Source organism: Myxine glutinosa, chromosome 14 (assembly GCF_964187855.1).
Source record: "Myxine glutinosa chromosome 14, kmMyxGlut1.1, whole genome shotgun sequence".
In the NCBI taxonomy this organism is placed as follows: domain Eukaryota; kingdom Metazoa; phylum Chordata; class Myxini; order Myxiniformes; family Myxinidae; genus Myxine; species Myxine glutinosa.
The window spans coordinates 47,725,398-47,746,926 of record NC_136274.1 but is presented as its reverse complement, the minus strand read 5'-3'; the positions used below and the strand labels follow the sequence as shown (position 1 = coordinate 47,746,926).

Here is a 21,529-nt window from a genome sequence, read left to right as displayed (position 1 = left end):
GGGTCGTTGTCATGCTGGAAGACCCAGCCACGCCCCATCTTCAATGCTCTTATTGAGGGAAGGAGATTGTTGGCCAAGATCTCGCGATACATGGCCCCATCCATCCTCCCCTCAATACGGTGCAGTCGTCCTGTCCCCTTTGCAGAAAAGCATCCCCAAAGAATGATGTTTCCACCTCCATGCTTCACGGTTGGGATGGTGTTCTTGGGGTTGTACTCATCCTTCTTCTTCCTCCAAACACGGCGAGTGGAGTTTAAACCAAAAAGCTCTATTTTGGTCTCATCAGACCACATGACCTTCTCCCATTCCTCCTCTGGATCATCCAGATGGTCATTGGCAAACTTCAGACGGGCCTGGACATGCGCTGGCTTGAGCAGAGGGACCTTGCGTGCGCTGCAGGATTTTAATCCATGACGGCGTAGTGTGTTACTTATGGTTTTCTTTGATACTGTGGTCCCAGCTCTCTTCAGGTCATTGACCAGGTCCTGCCGTGTTGTTCTGGGCTGATCCCTCACCTTTCTCATGATCATTGAGGCTCCATGAGGTGAGATCTTGCATGGAGCCCCAGACCGAGGGAGATTGACTGTCATCTTGAACTTCTTCCATTTTCTAATAATTGCGCCAACAGTTGTTGCCTTCTCACCAAGCTGCTTGCCTATTGTCCTGTAGCCCATCCCAGCCTTGTGCAAGTCGACAAATTTGTCCCTGATGTCCTTAGACAGCTCTCTGGCCTTGCCCATTGTGGAGAGGTTGGAGTCTGATTGAGTGTGGACAGGTCTGGAGACGGCTTTGCGGTCGGTCTTTGCGGTCTTTGTGGTCGGAGACGGTCTGGAGACGTCTTTTATGCAGATAACGAGTTCAAACAGGTGCAGTTAATACAGGTAATGAGTGGAGAATGGGAGGGCTTCTTAAAGAAAAAACTAACAGGTCTGTGAGAGCCGGAATTCTTACTGGTTGGTAGGTGATCAAATACTTATTTCATGCAATAAAATGCAAATTAATTACTTAAAAATCATACAATGTGATTTTCAGGATTTTTGTTTTAGATTCCGTCTTCCACAGTTGAAGTGTACCTATGATAAAAATTACAGACCTTTACGTGCTTTGTAAGTGGGAAAACCTGCAAAATCGGCAGTGTATCAAATACTTGTTCTCCCCACTGTATATATATATATATATATATATATATATATATATATATATATATATATATATATATATATATATATATATATATATATATATATATATATATATATATATACACAAACATATATATATTCATTCATATAGACACCTCTATACATATTATACCCATATTCCTCTATTTTTTTCCGAGAATCCTAATACTATGATGGCTACCTCAAAGTGTATCACCCCATTGTGTCACGGAGGTGGAGAAGAAAAGTGATTCACTGAAGTCGGAATCAAGAAGCTGATCTCATGCGCCAAAATCCGTGGTGATGGAGATCCACAGGCGAAGCTACAGAACATTGTTAATGGTGGAAGTGATGGTGCAAGTATATTCTGCCACAAAAGTTGCTACTGTACTTATACATCAAAAGAGAAAAAGGCAAGGGTTCAGAAGTCAAAGAAAAGAAAAACGGAAGATGGGGGTGTTAAGACAACGACAAGATCTCAAAGTAAGGTAGTTGACAAGGTACGTTTGAGTACACATGTGATTGTATTTTCTGTGCCGAGGAATGTTTGCCCATTGATGAAAGACACCCTGATAGATGGAACCGTGTTTTTTTTTTTTTGTGTTTTTTTTGTATACAGCATCGAGGCTCGTGAAAGAGCTAACATTTATCACACAAACAAATCAAACAGACAAACAAAATATACAAAAAGAGGGAGCGGTAGACAAGATGGGGAGACAAGGGGTAGCACACAAACACAACATTTGAGAGCAGGGACATCGGGAGACGTGTGGGAGGGAGAGGGCTTGGGGGGAGCAGGCGTGGGGGTGGGAGAAGTATAAACACAAGGACACTAAGGACTTTCAGGAAAGAAGTTGATATTTCAAAAAAGTGGATTTGGGGTGAAATTAGCGTGGGTAGAAAAGATCAAGGTTTTGGATGGGGGAAGATAAGAGATGGTGGTGAACAGCTGTTTTAAAGACCTGGAGGGAGGAGTGGGATTGATGAGAGTGAGGGAGTTTGTTCCAGAGGCGGGAGAAAAGAGGAATGAAGGCGTGAAGGTGAGCAGAGAGTCTTGATTTTGGCAGTTTAACCATGAGGGTTGCAGGTTGATCTTGTGCGACCTGTAGGAATATTTGGGGGACAGAGCCCAGAGAGAGCTGGGGGGGCAAGGCCGGAGAGGAGTCGGTAGAAGACGGAAAGACCACCAGCCTGTCTGCGGTGAGTGAGTGAAAGGCCCTCGGAGTTAGCTTCATCGTGGGAGATTCCAATGATTCTGAACGCTTTGGTTTCAACAGCGTGAAGACGAGCTAGGTGTGAGGCAGGAGCACCAGCCCAGAGGGGAGAGCAGTATTCCACTGACCTGCGGATGAAAGTCTTGTATGTGGTGAGGAGCTCAGGTGTGCCAAGGAAGGACTTCGCACGACGGAGGATGCTCAGTCGGCGACTGGCTTTGGAGGCCAGATTTGAAATGTGGTTTTACCAGGAAAGATCATGGCAGATAGTGAGACCCAAAAGCTTGAGTGAAAGAACTTCTTGGGGAGGATTATTCAGAATGTGGATGGGAGGGTTGTCCAGTTGGTCTTTTCGGAGAGACATCGTAAGAGTGTGAGATTTGTCAGGATTCAAAGACATGTTCCACTTGTTTGCCCAGTCTGTGATTTTGTCCAGGTCTGCAGAGAGTGAGGAGGCTGCAGACTGCCGATCTGAGGGATGAAGAATGGGGCGACAGAGAGTAGCGTCATCAGCAAAGAGATAGAGAGGATTTTCAAGAGAGTCAGAGAGATCATTGATGAAGACCAGAAAAAGCACAGGGCCCAGAACACTGCCTTGGGGAACTCCAGCCTGAACAGGAAGGGGAGATGAGAGAAACCCATTCAGGGCCACACGTTGACTACGACTAGAGAGGAAGTCAGCCAGCCATGCGTGGAGATTTCCATGGATACCAAAGGAGGAGGGTTTGGTGAGCAGAGCGGGGTGCCAGACCGTATCGAAGGCACGTGATATGTCAAGGGAGACAGCTCTAATTTCCTGTTCGGCATTGAGGACCTCCAGCCATTGTTGAGACAGCAGAAGCAGCATGTCCAGAGTGGAGTGCCCTGGTCTGAAATCAAATTGATGATCAGAGATCAATCCATTGGAGAAGAGGAAAGATTTCATATCCGAAGCAATGATGGATTCCATGACTTTGCTGATAATTGGGAGGAGGCTGATTGGTCTGTAGTTGCTAGGATCTGTTTTTGCACCTTTTTTGTGCAAAGCAGTGATGTTGGCTGATTTCCAAGCAGATGGCAGATGACCTTGAGCAAAAGAGAGGGTGAAGAGCCCTGTGCTTCTGGGCCCTGTGCTTTTTCTGGTCTTCATCAATGATCTCTCCGACTCTCTTGATAATCCTCTCTATCTCTTTGCTGATGACTCCACTCTCTGCCGCTCCATTCCTCATCCCTCAGATCGGCAGTCTGCAGCCTCCTCACTCTCTGCAGACCTGGACAAAATCACTGACTGGGCAAACAAGTGGAACATGTCTTTCAATCCTGACAAATCTCACACTCTTAAGATGTCTCTCCGAAAAGACAGACTGGACAACCCTCCCATCCACTTTCTGAATAATCCTCTCCATGAAGTTCTGTCACTCAAGCTTTTGGGTCTCACTATCTGCCATGATCTTTCCTGGGAAAACCACATTTCAAATCTGGCCTCCAAAGCCAGTCGCCGACTGGGCATCCTCCGTCGTGCGAAGTCCTTCCTTGGCACACCTGAGCTCCTCACCACATACAAGGCTTTCATCCGCAGCTCAATGGAATATTGCTCTCCCCTCTGGGCTGGTGCTCCTGCCTCACACCTAGCTCGTCTTCATGCTGTTGAAACCAAAGCGTTCAGAATCATTGGAATCTCCCGTGATGAAGCTACCTCCGAGGGCCTTTCACTTACTCACCGCAGGCAGGTTGGTGGTCTTTCTGTCTTCTACCGACTCCTCTCCGGCCTTGCTCCTCCAGCTCTCTCTGGGCTCTGTCCCCCAAATATTCCTGAAGGTCGCACAAGATCTGCCTGCAACACTCTTCTGGTTAAATTGCCAAAATCAAGATTCTCTGGTCACCTTCACTCTTTCATTCCTCTTTTCTCCCGCTTCTGGAACAAACTCCCCCACTCCCTTCAATCCCACTCCTCCCTCCAGGTCTTCAAAACAGCTGTTCACCACCATCTTTTATCTTCCCCCATCCAAAACCTTGATCTTTTCTACCCCCGCTAATTTCACCCCAAATCCTCTTTTTTGAAATACCAACTTCTTTCCTGGAACTCCTTGGTGTCCTTGTGTTTATACTTCTCCCACCGCCCTCCCCCCTTCCCACGCTGCCTCCCCCCAAGCCCTCTCCCTCCCACACATTCCCGATGTCCCTCACAAATGTTGTGTTTATGTGCTGCCCCCTTCTCTCCCCATCTTGTCTACTGCTCCCCTTTTTATATACTTTGGTTGTTTGTCTGTTTGATTTGTTTGTGTGATAAATGTTAGCTCTTTCACGAGCCTCGAATATGGATACAAAAAAAAAGAACAAAAAGAAAGAAAAAAAAAGAACAGAGAGAGGAAGTGAAAGAGCGGAAGAACAGGATTTTAGGACCCATGGGCTGATGCCGTCAGGTCCAGTTGCAGAATCAGAGTCGAGGGTTGACAAACTTTTCCACCTTGTTCGGAGGAAAGGACACAGAGTCCAGAAGCAGCTGGGTACGGTGGGTACAGAGAGGGATGGGTTTGGGACACAAGATTTAGAGGCAAACACAGAGTTGGGGCATTCGGCTTTTTCACGTGTGAGTCAGCTGTGTAGCCGTTTGACGTGAGGGAGGGGATGGAGGGAGAACAAACACCAGAAACAGATTTGACCAGACGCCACCAGGATTTGGAAGAGGGAGACAGATAAGAGAGTTCGGTCTTGAGAACGGAGAGATATTGTTTCCTGGCTCTCCTGAGGGTGGACACACACTTGTTTCGGGCTTTGTGAAAGGAAATGAGATTTCCTTCCGTTGGATTTGCTTTCCAGGAGACGAAGGCAAGTTGTTTCTGGGCAACAGCCTCACCACAAGATTCCGTGTACCATGGATGGGAGGAAGGGTATGACAACTGAAGATGAGATGGGATAAATCTGTGCATGAGAGAGAGCAATTTACTTTGGAAGAATTCCCAGGATGAGTTGATGTCAGAGGCGGTTGAGATGGGAGACCAGTCCAGATGATTGATGGCTGCTTGAAGACCGTGCCAGTTGGCCTGAGTGAAATGCCAGACTCGTCGACGCTGAGGAGGCTCTCTGTGAATGGTCAGAGAGATGTCCACTTTAACAAGCACATGATCAGATGAGCCGATTGGAGCAGAAGAAAAGCAGCAGACATTTTCAGGGAAGTTAGTCATAACCAAGTCCAGAAGAGAAGATGCTCCATTGACTGAGATCCGGGTCGTGAAATTGACAGATTGTGTCAGTCCCAGTGAGTCGCAGAAGTCCTTTGCTGAGGAGCCATGGCTGGGGAGAGAGGTACCCACACCCAGCCAACTGGCATGGTGACAATTGCAATCACCACATATGAGGAAGAGAGAGAGTTGGGATGGGTAGATAGAAGTTGGTCCATATTATCAGACAGCGAGATGTATACACAAAGAATTAAGTTAAGCACCCCCCCCCCCCCCGTTTTTTTACAACCTCGCACATTACAAGTTTGTTGTCGTCAAAACAGTGTAATATACCCATGATATTGCTATATTTTCTGGAGAAGTGATATTATGGTCACATAAAAACATAACAATCATGCCGTTTTCAATATTTTATTCTGAATAATTTAAGGTGAAAATTTTTGGGAATTTTAGGCATATTTTCACCTCAATTTAAGTATGGAGCTATAGGTCCATCACGGACAGTGTGGATGACATTTATGTTTTCTAACGTACAGTCATTGTTCTGAGAAGACCTCTAGCGATCTTTGCGTCAATAACGTGTGTAGGACCCACGTGATCGGATCACTGACTCAACCCTACGTCTCATAGACCCTGTAAGCCGTCGTATGCGTTGCTGTGGCAGGTTGTTCCATTCCCGATGTAATGCACGTTCCAATTCATCCAGATTGGCTATTGGAGGGACCATCTTCGCAATTTGTCGTCCCAACATGTCCCAAACGTGCTTGAGGGGGTTCAGGTTCAGGACAGGATTAGGGGGTGCTTAACTTAATTCTTTGTGTAGGGGTGCTTAACTTAATTCTTTGTGTATAGATGGAGTCATCACTGTTTGGTGGACTGTACAACACACATATGAACAAAAGGTGGGAGCAAAGGGGAAGCCGTAGCCAGAGGTATTCCTGGGGGTGAGGTGGAGAGAGGGCAGTGCAGGGCGAGTGAGGAAGAGTTTTTTTTATAAAAAATAGCAACCCCACCTCCAGGACGAGGCTCAGGTCTATCATACCGGAGGAGGGAGTAACCTGGGAGAGATACCAAGGAATCAGAGACATCATGAAGGAGGAAAGTTTCTGTTAAGCAGATCACGTCTGATTTGTCAGAAGCAACCTGTTATGTTATGTTATGTATGGAGAGATCAGTCAAGTTTGAGCGAAAGTCCAGAAGAGAAGCTGTTCACTTCTCTCTGTTTAACGGTATGGACCCCGCATGTTTGAGGTCCATACCGTTAATGAAGAGGAAGGGGGAGCATCGGATACAGAACAGCGGGGGGAGGGGTAGGGTAAGATGTGGAAGAGGAGGAAGAGGTAGGGAGAGCTGTTGAAGGTGTGTCAGAGATTTCAGAATAGCTTGGAGAAAGGGAAGGATGGGGCGGACAAAAGGTTTGATGGCGATTGGGTGAGGCACAGTGAGGCGTTATTTGAGGAGGGGGAAGAGCAAGGCAGAAGGTTGGGGGAGATGAAGGTGAAAGTTGGAAGGGGGAAGAAGCGGGGAGGACGCTTTGAGGAGGCGGGGTGAGAGGAGAGTCTAGGAGGGGAGGGGCGAGGGAGAGTCTCGGAGGGGAGGGGAGTGGGGGGAGTTTAGGAGGGAAGGGGCAAGGGGGGAGATTTGAAATGGATGGGTGATGGGAAGGATTTGGAGGGGAGGGGCAAGGGGTAAGATTTGAAAGGGATGGGTGATGGGGAAGATTTGGAGGGGAGGGGCAAGGGGGTAGATTTGGAGGGGAGGGGTGATGGGGAAGATTTGGAGGGGAGGGGCAAGGGGGTAGATTTGGAGGGGAGGGGTGATGGGGAAGTTTTGGAGGGGAGGGGTGATGGGGAAGATTTGGAGGGGAGCGGTGAGATTGGATTTTAGAAAGTGTACGATTAATGGAAAACGAACATTTATTGCAAAATGAGTTTCTTGTGACCTTCAAGTCAAAAATACGTTTGAGGACGCTGGAGGAGGGGTGGAGTGCAGGAGAGTTTCGGGAATGTAGAAAAGAGGAACTGTAAGAGATGGAATTTTTTTTTGGAATGAATAGTTTTGGTGAGCAAGTCGAAAGCATCCTTTTGTGGAAGCAGAAGAAAAAGGTGTTATAATATACGACAGAATACAGTACTTCAGGGGAAAGTTTAAACATTTTAAAATTGAGCAGTGAAAACTATCTGGGGAAATGGAAAATGGAAATGGGGGTGAAACACGTGATCGAAGAACGAACGAACAAATAAGAACAACGAATAAACAAATAAGAAAAACGAATAAGAACAGAGAAGGGGGAAAAAAATATTTTTTTTTTTTTTTTTTGAGTTGAGATTTTAAACAAGGAAGTATGGGGTGAAAGACTGGGACAAAAACAGAGAACGAAAGTAATTGCAGCACAATCGACAGACCGCTGAGAGAAAAACAAAACAAGGTCGGATACGGTGGCATACTCGGCCTCAAAAAAACGCGACACGAATTAACCGATGATTTTGTATGCAGGTATGAAAAATTAACACCGAGAATCTTACTAAGGACACTGTTCGTCAGTGTTTGACGAACGATCGTTTTGACAAAGAAGGCAATCCCCTCCCTACTATAAAAGATATGCTCCTTGACGTTGCTGAAATAGCTAGAAGGGTCAAGTTGCACCTTGCTTGTGTTTCTGACCTACCTACTGCTGAATGCAAGTACCATGTACGCTGCTATAATAGTTTTAACAGTCTCCAAATATGCTGATTTGCCAACTGGTTCTACAGATGATACTGCTCCAAATCTAGTGATTGAGTGCATGAACCGAGACAGGTCAAAATTATGGAATAGTGTTAAATTGCATTTTCTGTACTCGGATCTCGGTGGTAAACTCACTCGACATGAAATGTTTAGCAAGCTAGCTGACTGCATGAGTAAGGATATTACCATTATACGGTGTGATGGCTGTGCAACCATGATTGGTTTTCGAGAGTCTGTTGCTAAAACTTTCAAAACAGTTTCAATGGATGATACTGATGAGAGTTGCATTGCTGTTGTAGCGAGGCAGATCAAGCATGAGGCAAGGTCAATCAAATACAACAGTGGCAATTATGATCTATCAGAGTTTACACAGGCCAACACCATCAAGGCAACCAGCCCTAGTTTGTTAAGGTTGATTTCGGAACTGGTCTCAGATGGTGAAGTGACAAAGAAATCTCTGAGCCTCAGTCAGGCAATTCAGTCACATAACAAGTACCAGGAATCAGACAACATTAGGACTGGCCGTTAAACTACAGCACAGGTATGGTAGTTCCGAACTTCTCAAGCTCCCTCATGAGCATGGATTCACGAACTCTTATGATGAGGCCTTAAGATTTAGAAAATCAGCCGCACGTCATTTAGGTGACAATGTAGAGGTTCTCCACCAGTTCATGGGTTGAGTAAAACTGTCGGTGTCATCTTTGCATACTTTGACAACCTCGATCTCCAGGTCTTCACGCCAAATGGTCGATGCTCTACCCATGTCCTCTCACATGAATTCCAGCAACCACATTCTGCAGGTATTCTGGAGTATGGCCGTGTTAGCCAGGGATGAGCAACCTCACCAAAACCAGACTCTCTAAAATAGCCGCCCAATCTAGAACCAGCCACAGCTCATCGGGTAACCTTCCTCTGCAACACTACATCGGGGCGACCAAGCTGAACCCACCAGCTATAAAGGTCACCTCTGGCATCTCCTACTTGGAAGTGTGTGTCCGGCAGGATAATCTAGCTGCTGCACAAGAAAAGGACATGGCATGGCTTAACACACTCAACGCACAGGAAAAGGCAATGGAGTGGAGTGGGTTCAACAATAAGGAGGTACGCAATGATGAAGCTCAGAAGAAGCCAGCTAGTACCTATATGTTTGGACCTCTCACCGATGCCAAAGCCTCTCATCCGGATGCAGTTCTGACTTCACTGGTGTATTTGACAAAGTCGTTGACTGACATGGGAATGTCATATGTCCACATCTCAGTCGACATGCAGTTGTACATGGTAGCCTGCCAAATCAAATGGGATAACATTGATCGCTTCAAAAATGTTATTCTTAGGCCTGGGATCATACATACCATACAGTCCTTCTGTGGCTGCATCGGTAAATTAATGTGTGAATCAGGTGTTGAGGCTCTTATCAGCTCAGCGTTCGGAGGACTAGCAGGAATCATGAGTGGCAAGTCTTGGGTTCAGGCCATGAGAGCATTCCGAATGGTTTCAACTACCCTTCTTAACAGGTTCCTCATCACTGGTCCCAAGACATTCCAGGACTTAAACGACTACCTTGAAATGTGTCGGCACCACCGAACTGGCAGGCACTGGGTTGATAACCTCATCAAGCCTACTCTGCTACTCCATCAGCTGCTTCGTAGTGAGAGGGAGGGAGATTTGCTACTTCAACAGCTCATGCTCAAGCGTATGCTCCCTTACTTCTTTGTTGCTGGCCACCACCACTATGCCCGCTGTTACGGATTCGTCACTTCCGTTGTTGTGGTTTTCATCCACTGTAAACATTTTTGATTCCAGGTACTATAATTGTTGTCGTTTGGGGGAATATAAATTACCATTTTCAAAAGGTAAAAAAGTTAATGTTTTAAATGAAACCGGAACCGGACGACGACGAACAGGAAGAAGAGGAAGAGGAAGAGAAGGCGGAGCGAGTGAGTTCGACAAGAAAGCCGAGCTGCTTTGAGGTCTGGAGCGAACGTTGGTGAACGAGAGTCACGAGTGAACTTTGGGTTTCCCAGGAAAGGGATTCCTGCGACAGAGTTGTTATCGCTATGACAGATCAACCTGCGTGTCAGGTTTTGCGGTCGATTCCGAGGAGAATCATCGTAGTGCCGTTACGCCTCGAGAACGGGCCGTCGGCCATTTTGACTCACGCGCTTTGCGGTTTTAAGGTTTTTCACCTCGCTTTAATCATTGTCACCGCATTCAGACGTGGATCTGGTGTGTGCGCGTGTAACGTGGCTTTTGAGTGGGAGGTCTGCGGTTCACCGATTGGGAGCCGTCGGGCGTCCATACCTGAAGATGTGATTTCCCCGTCGCTTCTCGAGGACACCTTCGCCCATCTTTGGCAGGGTAACTGCCAACCCAACGGGATTCTGGTCTCGATACGACATCGTACGGACGATCACTGGAGCGGATCGACTTTGGCTTGATGCCGGAATACGACTTTGGCTTGATGGCGGAATAGAGACATTGGGAATGTTCTTCTTTTCGCTCACTTGGAGCACAGTGAGTTATATTGTACGAACCTGATGGTACCATCATAGGAAATATATATTGGTTGTACAATTGATTACTATTGTTGTTGTAGTTATTCTTGTGTGATCTTAATACAATACTTGTTTGTTGGTAACAATTGGTGTGGTTTCACCATTGATCTTTGACATACAGAATAACACATCTTTCTGCCGTGACTCCTCTCGGGGCTCGGAGGTACACCGTGACCGGGGTTTGGGGAGGAGCACGTAACACCGCTACATTACCCATCACATTCTTGAGATGCGCCAACTGATACCACACGCAGCCAAGACAGAGATCATGTCAGGAGCATTTGTTCTTCTTCTTCTTCTTCTGGAGCTTCTTCCGGGTTCGGTTGCGAGAGGACGCTGGCGTTGCATATTCGCCGCTTCTCCGACTGGATGGATGTACAGGGTCTGCTTCTACCTTTCTGACCTGACATCTCACACCTGTCCTGCCTTTTCACACCCGCACGTGCCGCGTGTTCTCCGGCTGGATAACGGAATCTGCTTTTGATGGTACGGAATACGGAATTCGAAAGGCCCGCTCCCGTTGATTGTGGCCGTGGCCTTGTTTGCCGGTGGCCTTGTGGCCTTGTTTGCCGCTGTGGTCTTGATTAGCGGCTGCAGTCGTTTGCCGCTGCGTTTGCCGCTTTGCCTCCTCGACCTTGGCCTCGTACTCGTCCCTTCGCTCCTGCCTGGCATGGCTCTGAAGTACTCCGCCGCAAGGCTTCTTCTGCTCAATACCCGCTCCACCCCATCATGCATCTCTGCCATCAAATCAAATGGACTCCTCCGACGACCCAGGTACATTCACCGTGGCTCCGGTCGCAAGTTTGTTTATTTGCAATCAGGTCACTCCATCCCCGTCCTCTGGTCGGCTCAGCGCACTCTCACTCTTCGTCCCAGCGCACCTGGTCACAGCAACCCACACGATCGCACCTCTTGCCTACGAACCCTGGCTAAATCACCTGAATTCATCCCTGCTGTTCAAAACAACATCAAGCTCACCCTGTTCAACACCCGGTCCCTCAACAATAAATGCCTCATCCTGAACGAATACATCCTGGATAACAAACTGGACTTTCTCTGTCTCACCGAAACCTGGCAACAACCTCTGGACTACTACACACTCAACCTCACCACACCCAATGGATATTCCTACGTCAATAAACCACGCTCGGAGGGCCGAGGTGGTGGAATTGCCGTTATCCACCGTCAAGACATCAAGACCAACCTCATCTCCATCTCATCTGCTCCATCATTTGAACACCTGGCTTTAAAACTCTCTGGTCACACGCAGTCAGTCATGGCTGTCGTCTACCGCCCTCCCAAACCACACCCATCATTCCTGTCTGACTTCTCCTACTTTCTGACCCAGCTATGTTCCCTCTCCCCCTCAATCCTCCTCCTTGGTGATTTCAATATCCACATGGACTCCACTGACTCCACAATAACCACTGACTTCACTGATTTACTCACCTGCTTTAACCTCACTCAACATGTCGACTTTCCTACCCATATCCGTGGTCACATTTTGGACCTTGTCTGCTCCACTGGATTAAATTTGCACCATCTCTATGGCTCCGACCTCACCCTCTCTGACCACTTAGCCATCACTCTGACCATCAACATCCCCGCCCCAACACCAAGGCATTATCGCACAATCAACTTCCGTAAGCTAAACGCTCTTTCACCTACCTCATTCTCATCCACCCTCTCTGAAAAAATGTCCACTTCTCCCTTCATTGACCTCCACACCCCTTCCGACCTCACTGACTACTACAACCACACTCTCTCCTCCTGCCTTGACCAGCTTGCGCCTGTAAAAACCAAAACAGTTTCTTTCACCCATTCTGCTCCCTGGTTTACCCCTGAACTCCACCTGATGAAAACTCGTGCTCGCCAACTTGAAAGACTCCGCAATAAAACGGGTCTCACAGTTCACTCCCAAGCCTACAAGGACCACATACAACACTACAAAGATGCCCTCTCCCGCGCCCGCTCTGCCTACTACTCTCAAATTATCCACTCTGGCTCCGGAAACCCAAAAGCACTCTTCTCGACAATAAACAAACTCCTCCGCCCCCTGAACACCACCACCCAGTCATTCACAGTAGACAACTGCATCTCCTTCCTCTCTTTCTTCCAACGCAAAATTGACAACATCTACAACAGCTTGACCACCGCCGCACCCGCTCCCCCTCCAACCACCTGCCCCCCCTTGTCCTGCCATCCCCTGTCTCGGTTCTCCCCAATCTCTCCTACTGACCTCTCTGAACTCCTCATAGGAATGAAAACTGCCACCTGCACTCTTGACCCCATCCCCTCCAGCTTTGTCAAAGCCTCCCTCCCTGCTCTCTCTCCACTTATCATTGCAACAATAAACTCCTCCCTGTCTACAGGCATCGTCCCACCTTCCCTCAAAATTGCTGCTGTTACCCCCATTCTAAAAAAACCTGGTCTAAACCCTGACACCCTAAACAACTTCAGACCCATCTCCAACCTACCCTTTCTGTCAAAAGTTTTGGAACGCGCTGTAGCCACTCAACTCAAACATCATCTCTCTGCCAATAACTTGTATGAAACATTCCAATCCGGATTCCGCTCCAACCACAGTACTGAAACTGCTCTCCTCAAAATCACCAACGACCTTCTCCTCTCCTCTGACGCTGGCAACCTCAACATTCTCGTCCTCCTCGACCTCAGCGCTGCCTTTGACACCATCGATCACACTATCCTCCTCACCCGACTTGAATCCACCTTTAACGTCACCGGCACTGCCCTCTCTTGGATTAAATCATACCTCTCTGACAGATGCCAGTTCATCTCCATCAATAACTGCAAATCCCCCACTGCTCCCCTCCCCCAAGGTGTCCCCCAAGGTTCAGTTCTTGGCCCCCTCCTCTTCATCCTTTACCTGTCCCCGCTCGGTCACTTAATCCGCCGTCATGGTCTCCAATTCCACTGCTTCGCCGATGACATCCAGCTTTTCATCTCCACCAAGTCCGTCTCCACCGACACCCACTCTATCCTGACAAACTGCATCACTGAAATAAAATCCTGGCTTCAAATCAACTTCCTCAAGCTTAACTGTGATAAATCTGAAATAATCATCATTGGCCCAAAAACGCTCACAAAATCCACCCATAACTTTGCCCTCAACATCGACGGTATCCCAGTATCCACCTCCCCTCACATCCGGAATCTTGGCGTCATCTTTGACCAAACCCTTTCCTTCGACAAATACACTAAACAGATCACAAAGTCAGCCTTCTTTCACCTGAAAAACATTGCCCGTCTCCGCTCATCCCTCTCCTCCACGGCTGCAGAAACCCTCATCCACGCCTTCATCACCTCCCGTCTGGACTACTGCAATAGCCTCCTCTATGGTTCACCCTCAAAAATCACCAATAAACTCCAATACATTCAGAACTCCGCTGCCCGTCTACTCACCCATTCCCGGACCCGTGACCACATCACCCCCGTCCTTTACAAGCTTCACTGGCTCCCCATCCCCCAGAGAATCCAGTACAAAATCCTCCTCTTGACATACAAAGCCCTCCATAACCTGGCCCCATCCTACCTGGCTGACCTCCTCTCCAGACACACTCCCACCCGCAACCTCCGCTCTGCTGGTACCAACCTCCTGACCCCCTCCATCCGGACCAAATTCAGATCCTGGGGGGACAGGGCCTTCTCCATCGCTGCTCCCACCCTCTGGAACTCACTACCTCACACCATCAGAGACTCCTCCTCACTCACCACATTCAAAACATCACTAAAGACCCACCTGTTCAACGCTGCATTCAACATTCAACCCACAGCATTTAACCCCTGACTATCTCTTCTCCTTCTCCCTCCTTTTGCTTTAAATATTTCCCTATTGATTCTTGTCTTGTCTTTTTGATTCTTGTCTTATATATATGCCGTATATCGCTGCTGTTTGTTTTCTTGATTCTTGTCTTTTTGCAATTGTTGTTTTCATGTATTGTTATGCATTATGTTTTCCACTCTGTCAAAGCGCCTTTGGGCTTCTGGAAAAGCGCTATACAAAATAAATGAATTATTATTATTATTATTAATTATTATTATTATTATTATTTGTATGTCGTCACCAAGAGGGTTACTGGAATGGCGTGAGCTCTGATCAGTTTGGTGAGCAAACTGCCATTCGAATAGGAAAGGGTGGTCTCAAGGGTATGACCTTATCCCCAGAAAGGGTTACAGAGTGGATTGATTCTTTTCCCATCACTGCCTAGATCTCTGACACCATGGAGCACATCTACCCTGATCCCACCGTTAATGAACACAAAGATCAAGCTGAAGCAAGTTACACATGCAGTGGACCACGTCACAAGGAGGAGGGGGGGGGGGATGGGGTGAGGGGGGGGGGGGGAGTTGAGAGATGGATGCAGATGACCGATGTCGAATCTAAACGTGTTACTCTTTTTTTTTTTAAATTCATTAAACCCCTGAATTTTATCCCAAATCATAAAACTGACTCGATATCGATTCATGAGGTCACAAATATATGGAAAACATTACATGCGATTGTAAGTTAGTTGGTTAAAAAGTCATAATCCACCGCCTTCCAAGGCGGCCATTTTGGATTCATGCAAATTAAGGGATTTCCCTAAGGTTGCCAATCTGGCAACCAAGCAAAATTTTCTCTATAGACACCATCAAAAAACAACACACTTCTCACAACAAGGTCACCACCTATAACATACACACGTGGCAAACGGACTATTTGGGATTAGCACAGATAGCGGGCCTGCGAACACAGACTGAACATGGTCTCAAAACCGAGTGAATTCCCCAAACAAATCCGCTGCATCCCAGAGGATAGCTGGGTATTCCATGTCCGGAGACGCCATACATTATTTATAGATGGTTGGTTGTCGGAAACCAGTGACTTCTGTTCACTTCTGACACCAAGTGGCATACTGCACTGCTTTATTATTATTATACAGTATCAAACTCAAAGGATACTCTCGCAAGATCACACTCAATCCCGTCCGAACAGGAAGGGCTTTGGTCACACACAAAACCAGGAACCATATAATCAAAGGCCGCGAGCGATACTCTCACGAGATCACACTCAATCCCGTCCGAGCATAATGATCCTCTCGCGAGATCACACTCAATCCCGTCCGAGCGGAATGATCGTCTCGCGAGATCACACTCAAACCCGTCCGGGCGGAATGATCCTCTCGCGAGATCACAGTCGATCCCGTCCGAGCGGAATGATCGTCTCGCGAGATCACAGTCGATCCTATCCTGTCCAAGCGCGAAGGGCATATTATGGTCATTCACAAAACACAGAATCAACCAAACAAACATGGACCAGGAAAATCTATACTATAATAGATGTTTTCTGGTTGTCCGTCGGCCATACAAGCGAAACCTCATTTTTCTCAGCAACCAAAAGTCCGATTGAGACAAAACTTTCAGGGTAGGTGTGACACCCATGCAGAATGTTTTTATGATAATTGTGACATCATAGGTCACGTGGTATGGCAGCAGTCTTGGATGAAACGCAAATAATTAAAAAATGATTTCTCGGAAACCGCTGAATGGAAAAATTTAAAACTTGGCAAATTGTCAAGTACTCCCAATGGGGAACAAAAGCGTGATCATGATGGCATCATCAGTGAAGTGGTATACCAGTCATACATGTTTTAATGGAATGCCTTATCCGAGACAACAAGGGCATCTACCTGGACATCCACAGGCAGGGACTACGCGGAGGCATATTGGTGATGCAATCACATTGCTCTTGTGTATAAATTACTATTGGGCATTTATATCATGGTCACTGGATTTTAATGCAGTTAGATGGCTAAATAAATTGGTACAAACCACACACAGTAACATACAGTCATGTGAAAAAGTAAGTACACCCCATGTAAAGTTTTGACTTTTTCAACATATTTCAACATACAGCTATTTGATCTTCATTTCAACAATATTGATAGATAAAGGTGATATAATATAACAAATAACATGAAACATTTACATTTTGTAGTCCATTGTATAATTTAAATAAATATAAATGCAAATTTCGCATGTGGAAAAAGTAAGTACACCCTTCGCTCTAATAGGTGGTATTGCCCGCTTTGGCAGAAACAACCTCAAGTAGGCATTTCTTATAAGTCTATCAGTCTCTGACATCGACCGGGCGAAATTTTTGCCCACTCCATGCAGAATTCTTTCAGCTGTGCGATGTTTGAGGGGTTTCTTGCATGCACAGTTCGTTTCAAATCCCCCCACAACATCTCGATGGGATTTAGATCCGGGCTTTGACTTGGCCATTCCAGAACCCTCCATTTCTTTCTTTTCAGCCATTCCTTGGTGGATTTACTGTCATGTTTAGGGTCATTGTCATGTTGCAAGCTCCACCTTCGGTTAAGCTTCAACTTTCCGACAGATGGCCCCACATTAACCTCCAACACCCTCTGGTACAATGAAGAATTCATAGTGGATTCTATGATGGTGAGCTGCCCAGGCCCTGATGCAGCAAAGCTGCCCCCAAACCATAATATTTCCACCACCATGCTTTACAGTTGGTATCAGGTTCTTGTGGTCAAATGCTGTCTTTGGTTTTCACCAAACATGTCTTCTGGTACTGTGGCCAAAGAGCTCTACCTTTGACTCACCTGTCCAGAGCATATTGTTCCAGAAGTGCTGGTCTTTGCCTAGGTGTTCATTGGCAAACTTTAGTCTTGCCCTGATGTTCTTTCTGGACAGCAAAGGTTTCCTTCTGGCACACTTCCCATGTAGATCAAATTTGTGCAGCCTCTTTCGAATGGTAGACTCGTGCACTTTGACATCAACAGTGGCAAGAGCTACCTGTAGGTCCTGTGATGACATTCTGGGGTTCTTAGAGACTTCTTTCAGCATCTGGTGGTCTGCTCTCGGGCTGAACTTGCTGGGGCGGCCTGGCCTGACCAAGTTGGCAGTCGTTTGGAATCTTCTCCACTTGTAGATGATCTTCCGGACAGTCGAATGATTGATTTCAAATTGTTTGGGGATCTTTATAAATCCCTTCCCAGACTCGTAGGCATCTATAACCTTCTTTCTGAAGGCCTCAGAGAGCTCTTTTGATCTAGGCATGGTGACACCGCACACTTCAACAACAAAGAGCAAACCAAACTAAATGTCTGAGGTTTAAATAAGACAGGTGCCTCCAAGATCCTCTCTAACGATGTTCTAACCATTTGTTCCTGAGCTGGTGCACCTGATTCTAATTTTAGGTATTTGAAGTAGTGATAAATGTCAGGGTGTACTTACTTTTTCCACATGCGAAATTTGCATTTATGTTTATTTAAATTATACAATAGACTACAAAATGTAAATGTTTAATGATATTTGTTATATTATATCACCTTTACCTGTCAATATTGTTGAAATGAAGATCAAATAGCTGTATGTTGAAATATGTTGAAAAAGTCAAAACTTTACATGGGGTGTACTTACTTTTTCACTTGACTGGAGTTCAGCTCTTTTTTATTTTAAATTTAATCCCACTATCGAGGTTGATAGGGGTGGGGATGGAGCGCTCCACTACTCTAATGTGCCGAGGCCTGTTAAAACATAAATCCGGCGCTGGCTAGAGCATGACAGCGAAAGATGGACTTCAGAGAGCATCAATACTTACACGGTGTTCTACTCATCATCAGCTGCGCAGGGCACAGAATTATCCTCTGTCGGGAATTCGTTCTGTCGTTTCTGCTTTCCCCTTCGAAGACCGCACTTTACCGCCCAGTGGTTCCGGCCGTTGCAATAGGAACACGTGGTGCCAAATGCTGGGCAAACCCCATCGTTCCCCAAATGTTGCCTATCCTTGCCACAAAACAGGCAAGGTTTCCATTTGTACCATCGCCGAAATTGTGAACCATAAGGCTTTGCTCTGGACTTTCCAAACGAGTTCCTCTGACCTGCAATGGCTGACACTCCAGGCTGGTGGTCGTCTTCATCCCGCATGATGAGACCTTCCTTGCAAGACAACTCGAACTGTTGTCCAATTTCAAGAACCTTTGTTAGTGTCAGTTCATCACCTTGGTCGATTAATACTTCTTTCAACTTTGGTTCATAAATACCAGCGATGATCACATCTGTCAGCATGTCCTCGGCATCGACATAACCGCAGTCCATGATTACCTTACTCAAGCACATGACAAAATGATGAAACGGCTCATACCTCCATTGTTTCCGACGCATGAGCCGTTGCCGGCAAGCCCGCTTGCTCTTTTTCCGACGGTCATACCGTTTATCATCACCGAGCCAACTCTCGGAATCATATTCTTCACTCTTCGCCCGTTGCCCGGCAACCTGCTTGTTCGACGCCTTCTTAGACACAAACTCTTCAAAATGACCGAGCACCCTGTCGGGATCGTCTTCCTCGTTTTCCTCCCATGTGAACGTCTTGTAAATATCGCGCCCATGAGCACCGATCCAAATGCCCAGCCATGTCGCCTTTTCCTTTGGGATTAGCTCAGACAGCGGGCCTGCGAACACGGACTGAACGTGGTCTCGAAACCGAGTGAATTCCCCTAACAAATCCGCTGCATCCCAGTCGATAGCTGGGTATTCCATGTCCGGAGACGCCATACCGTATTTATCGATGGTTGGTTGGCCGAAAGCAGCGACTTCTGACACCAAGTAGCGTACTGTACTGCTTTATTCATATACAGTATCAAGCTCAAAGGATACTCTCGCGAGATCACTCTCAATCCCGTCCGAACAGGAAGAGCATTGGTAACTCGCAAAACCCGGAACCATATAATCAAATGCCGCGAGTTATACTCTCGCGAGATCACTCTCAATCCCGTCCGAACAGGAAGAGCATTGGGAACTCTCAAAACCCGGAACCATATCATGAAATGCCGCGAGTTATTGTTATACTCTCGCGAGATCGCACTCAATTCCGTCCGAGTGGAATGATCCTCTCGCGAGATCACTGTCATCACAGGCAATCTTATCCTGTCCGAACATATCATGGCCATTCACAAAACACGGAATCGACCCAACAAACATCGACGAGGAACATCAATATTCTATACTATAAGTAATATGACCCTACTGCAAAGCCGCAATGAGCCGGCGAAGCCAAAGCCGCTTCCCACTATTTTACCCGTCACTGGCATCAGTAGGTTAGGTAGTTGGTAGTAGGTAGGTGTAGTAGTTACCGTACCGAGTTCAAAATGACATCATTTGCATTCTGGATGAGATTAAAATTTATAAAATCTACTTCTTGATTAATTCGGTGAATTCCGTCTCAACTTCGGATATTTCCGGCCGTGAAAAACTATCCCCGACGGCCGCGAGATCTCTAAAAAATAATTCTTCGTCAATTTTAGAATATTTGACGCCGTTTTCAGCCTCCGATCTTAATACTAACTGGATAGGAAAGGAAGCTCATTCTTTGAAGCCATTTCTCCGCCATCTTTGCTCCCCCACGATTCCCCAAAACGAATGTCATTTACCGGTGTAATGCGATTCCTCTTCTTCATTCTAATCGACCGCTGCGGTTTTTATAACCGTAAGCAGCGTTCGATGGCATTTCATCAATCCTGTAATAATGCTTTTTCAACCCTGGAACGGATTAAAATCAATTCGGAATGGAATAAAATAAAGTGGAAAGGTGGAATTTTCGGAGGAAATATGCTGATAATTAAATATTAAATTCTTTAAATTCCCTCCAATTAAATAGTAAATAAATACTAAGAAAAAATATTAAATAATTAATTAATTAAATATAATTAAATAAATTAAATTAAATATTAAATAATATTAATATTAAATATCAACAGTAATTAAATATTCTTTAAAAATTTAAAGAATAGGAAAATATGACCGTTTACTTTTTCATGGCTGATAATATAACATGGATCTGCAAAATAAATTGGTATGTGAATACTTGTATACCATATTTGTGGTCAAGTGTTGGTTTTGTTTTGTTTTGTTTTTTCATCCCCACATGGCACAATATTCTAAATGAAGTGAGTACCATTGAAAATAAATTGCATCCTGTATTGCATCATGTCTTACCCTTCCTCCCGTCCATGGTACACTGAATCTTGTGGTGAGGCAGTTGCCCTGAAACAACTTGCCTTTGCCTCTTGGAAGGCAAATCCAACTGAAGGCAATCTCAGTTCCTTCCACCAAGCTCGGAACAAGTGTGTGTCTACCCTCAGGAGTGCCAGGAAGCACTATCTCTCCACACTCAAGAATGAACTCTCAAACCTGTCTTCTTCCTCCAAATCCTGGTGGCTTCTCGTCAAATTCGTTTCTGGTGTTTGTTCACCCTCCGTCCCCTCCCTTACCTCAAATGGCTACATAGTTGACACCGCACATGACAAAGCCGAATGCGTCAACTCTGTGTTTGCCTCAAAATCTTGTGTCCCAAACCCATCTCTCTCTCTCTGTTCCCACCTTTCCCAGTCGAACCCAACTGCTCCTGGACTCTGTGTCCTTCTCTCCTGACAAGGTAGAGAAGTTTTTGTCAAACCTCGACTCTGATTCTGCAACTGGACCAGATGGCATCAGCCCACGGGTCCTAAAATCCTGCTCTGCCGCTCTATCTCACCCTCTCTCTGTTCTTTTCACCCTCTCCTTTGCTCAAGGTCATCTGCCAGCATCTTGGACATCAGCCAACATCACCGCTTTACACAAAAAGGTGCAAAAACAGATCCTTGCAACTACAGACCAATCAGCCTGCTTCCAATTATCAGCAAAGT

The 21,529-nt window shown here is 46.2% G+C and overlaps 1 protein-coding gene across 1 annotated transcript in view; it reads right to left on the bottom strand.

The window, feature by feature from the left end:
* Positions 1 to 19,547, bottom strand: part of LOC137439701 (uncharacterized) — a 35,384-nt gene extending 15,837 nt beyond the window's left edge. The window contains exon 1 of the mRNA XM_068135718.2: positions 18,448 to 19,547. Coding sequence (XP_067991819.2) covers positions 18,456 to 19,400 — 945 coding nt within the window. The 5' untranslated portion in view covers positions 19,401 to 19,547 and the 3' untranslated portion in view covers positions 18,448 to 18,455. The remainder of the gene's footprint in view (positions 1 to 18,447) is intronic.
* Between the last annotated feature and the right edge of the window lie 1,982 nt (positions 19,548 to 21,529).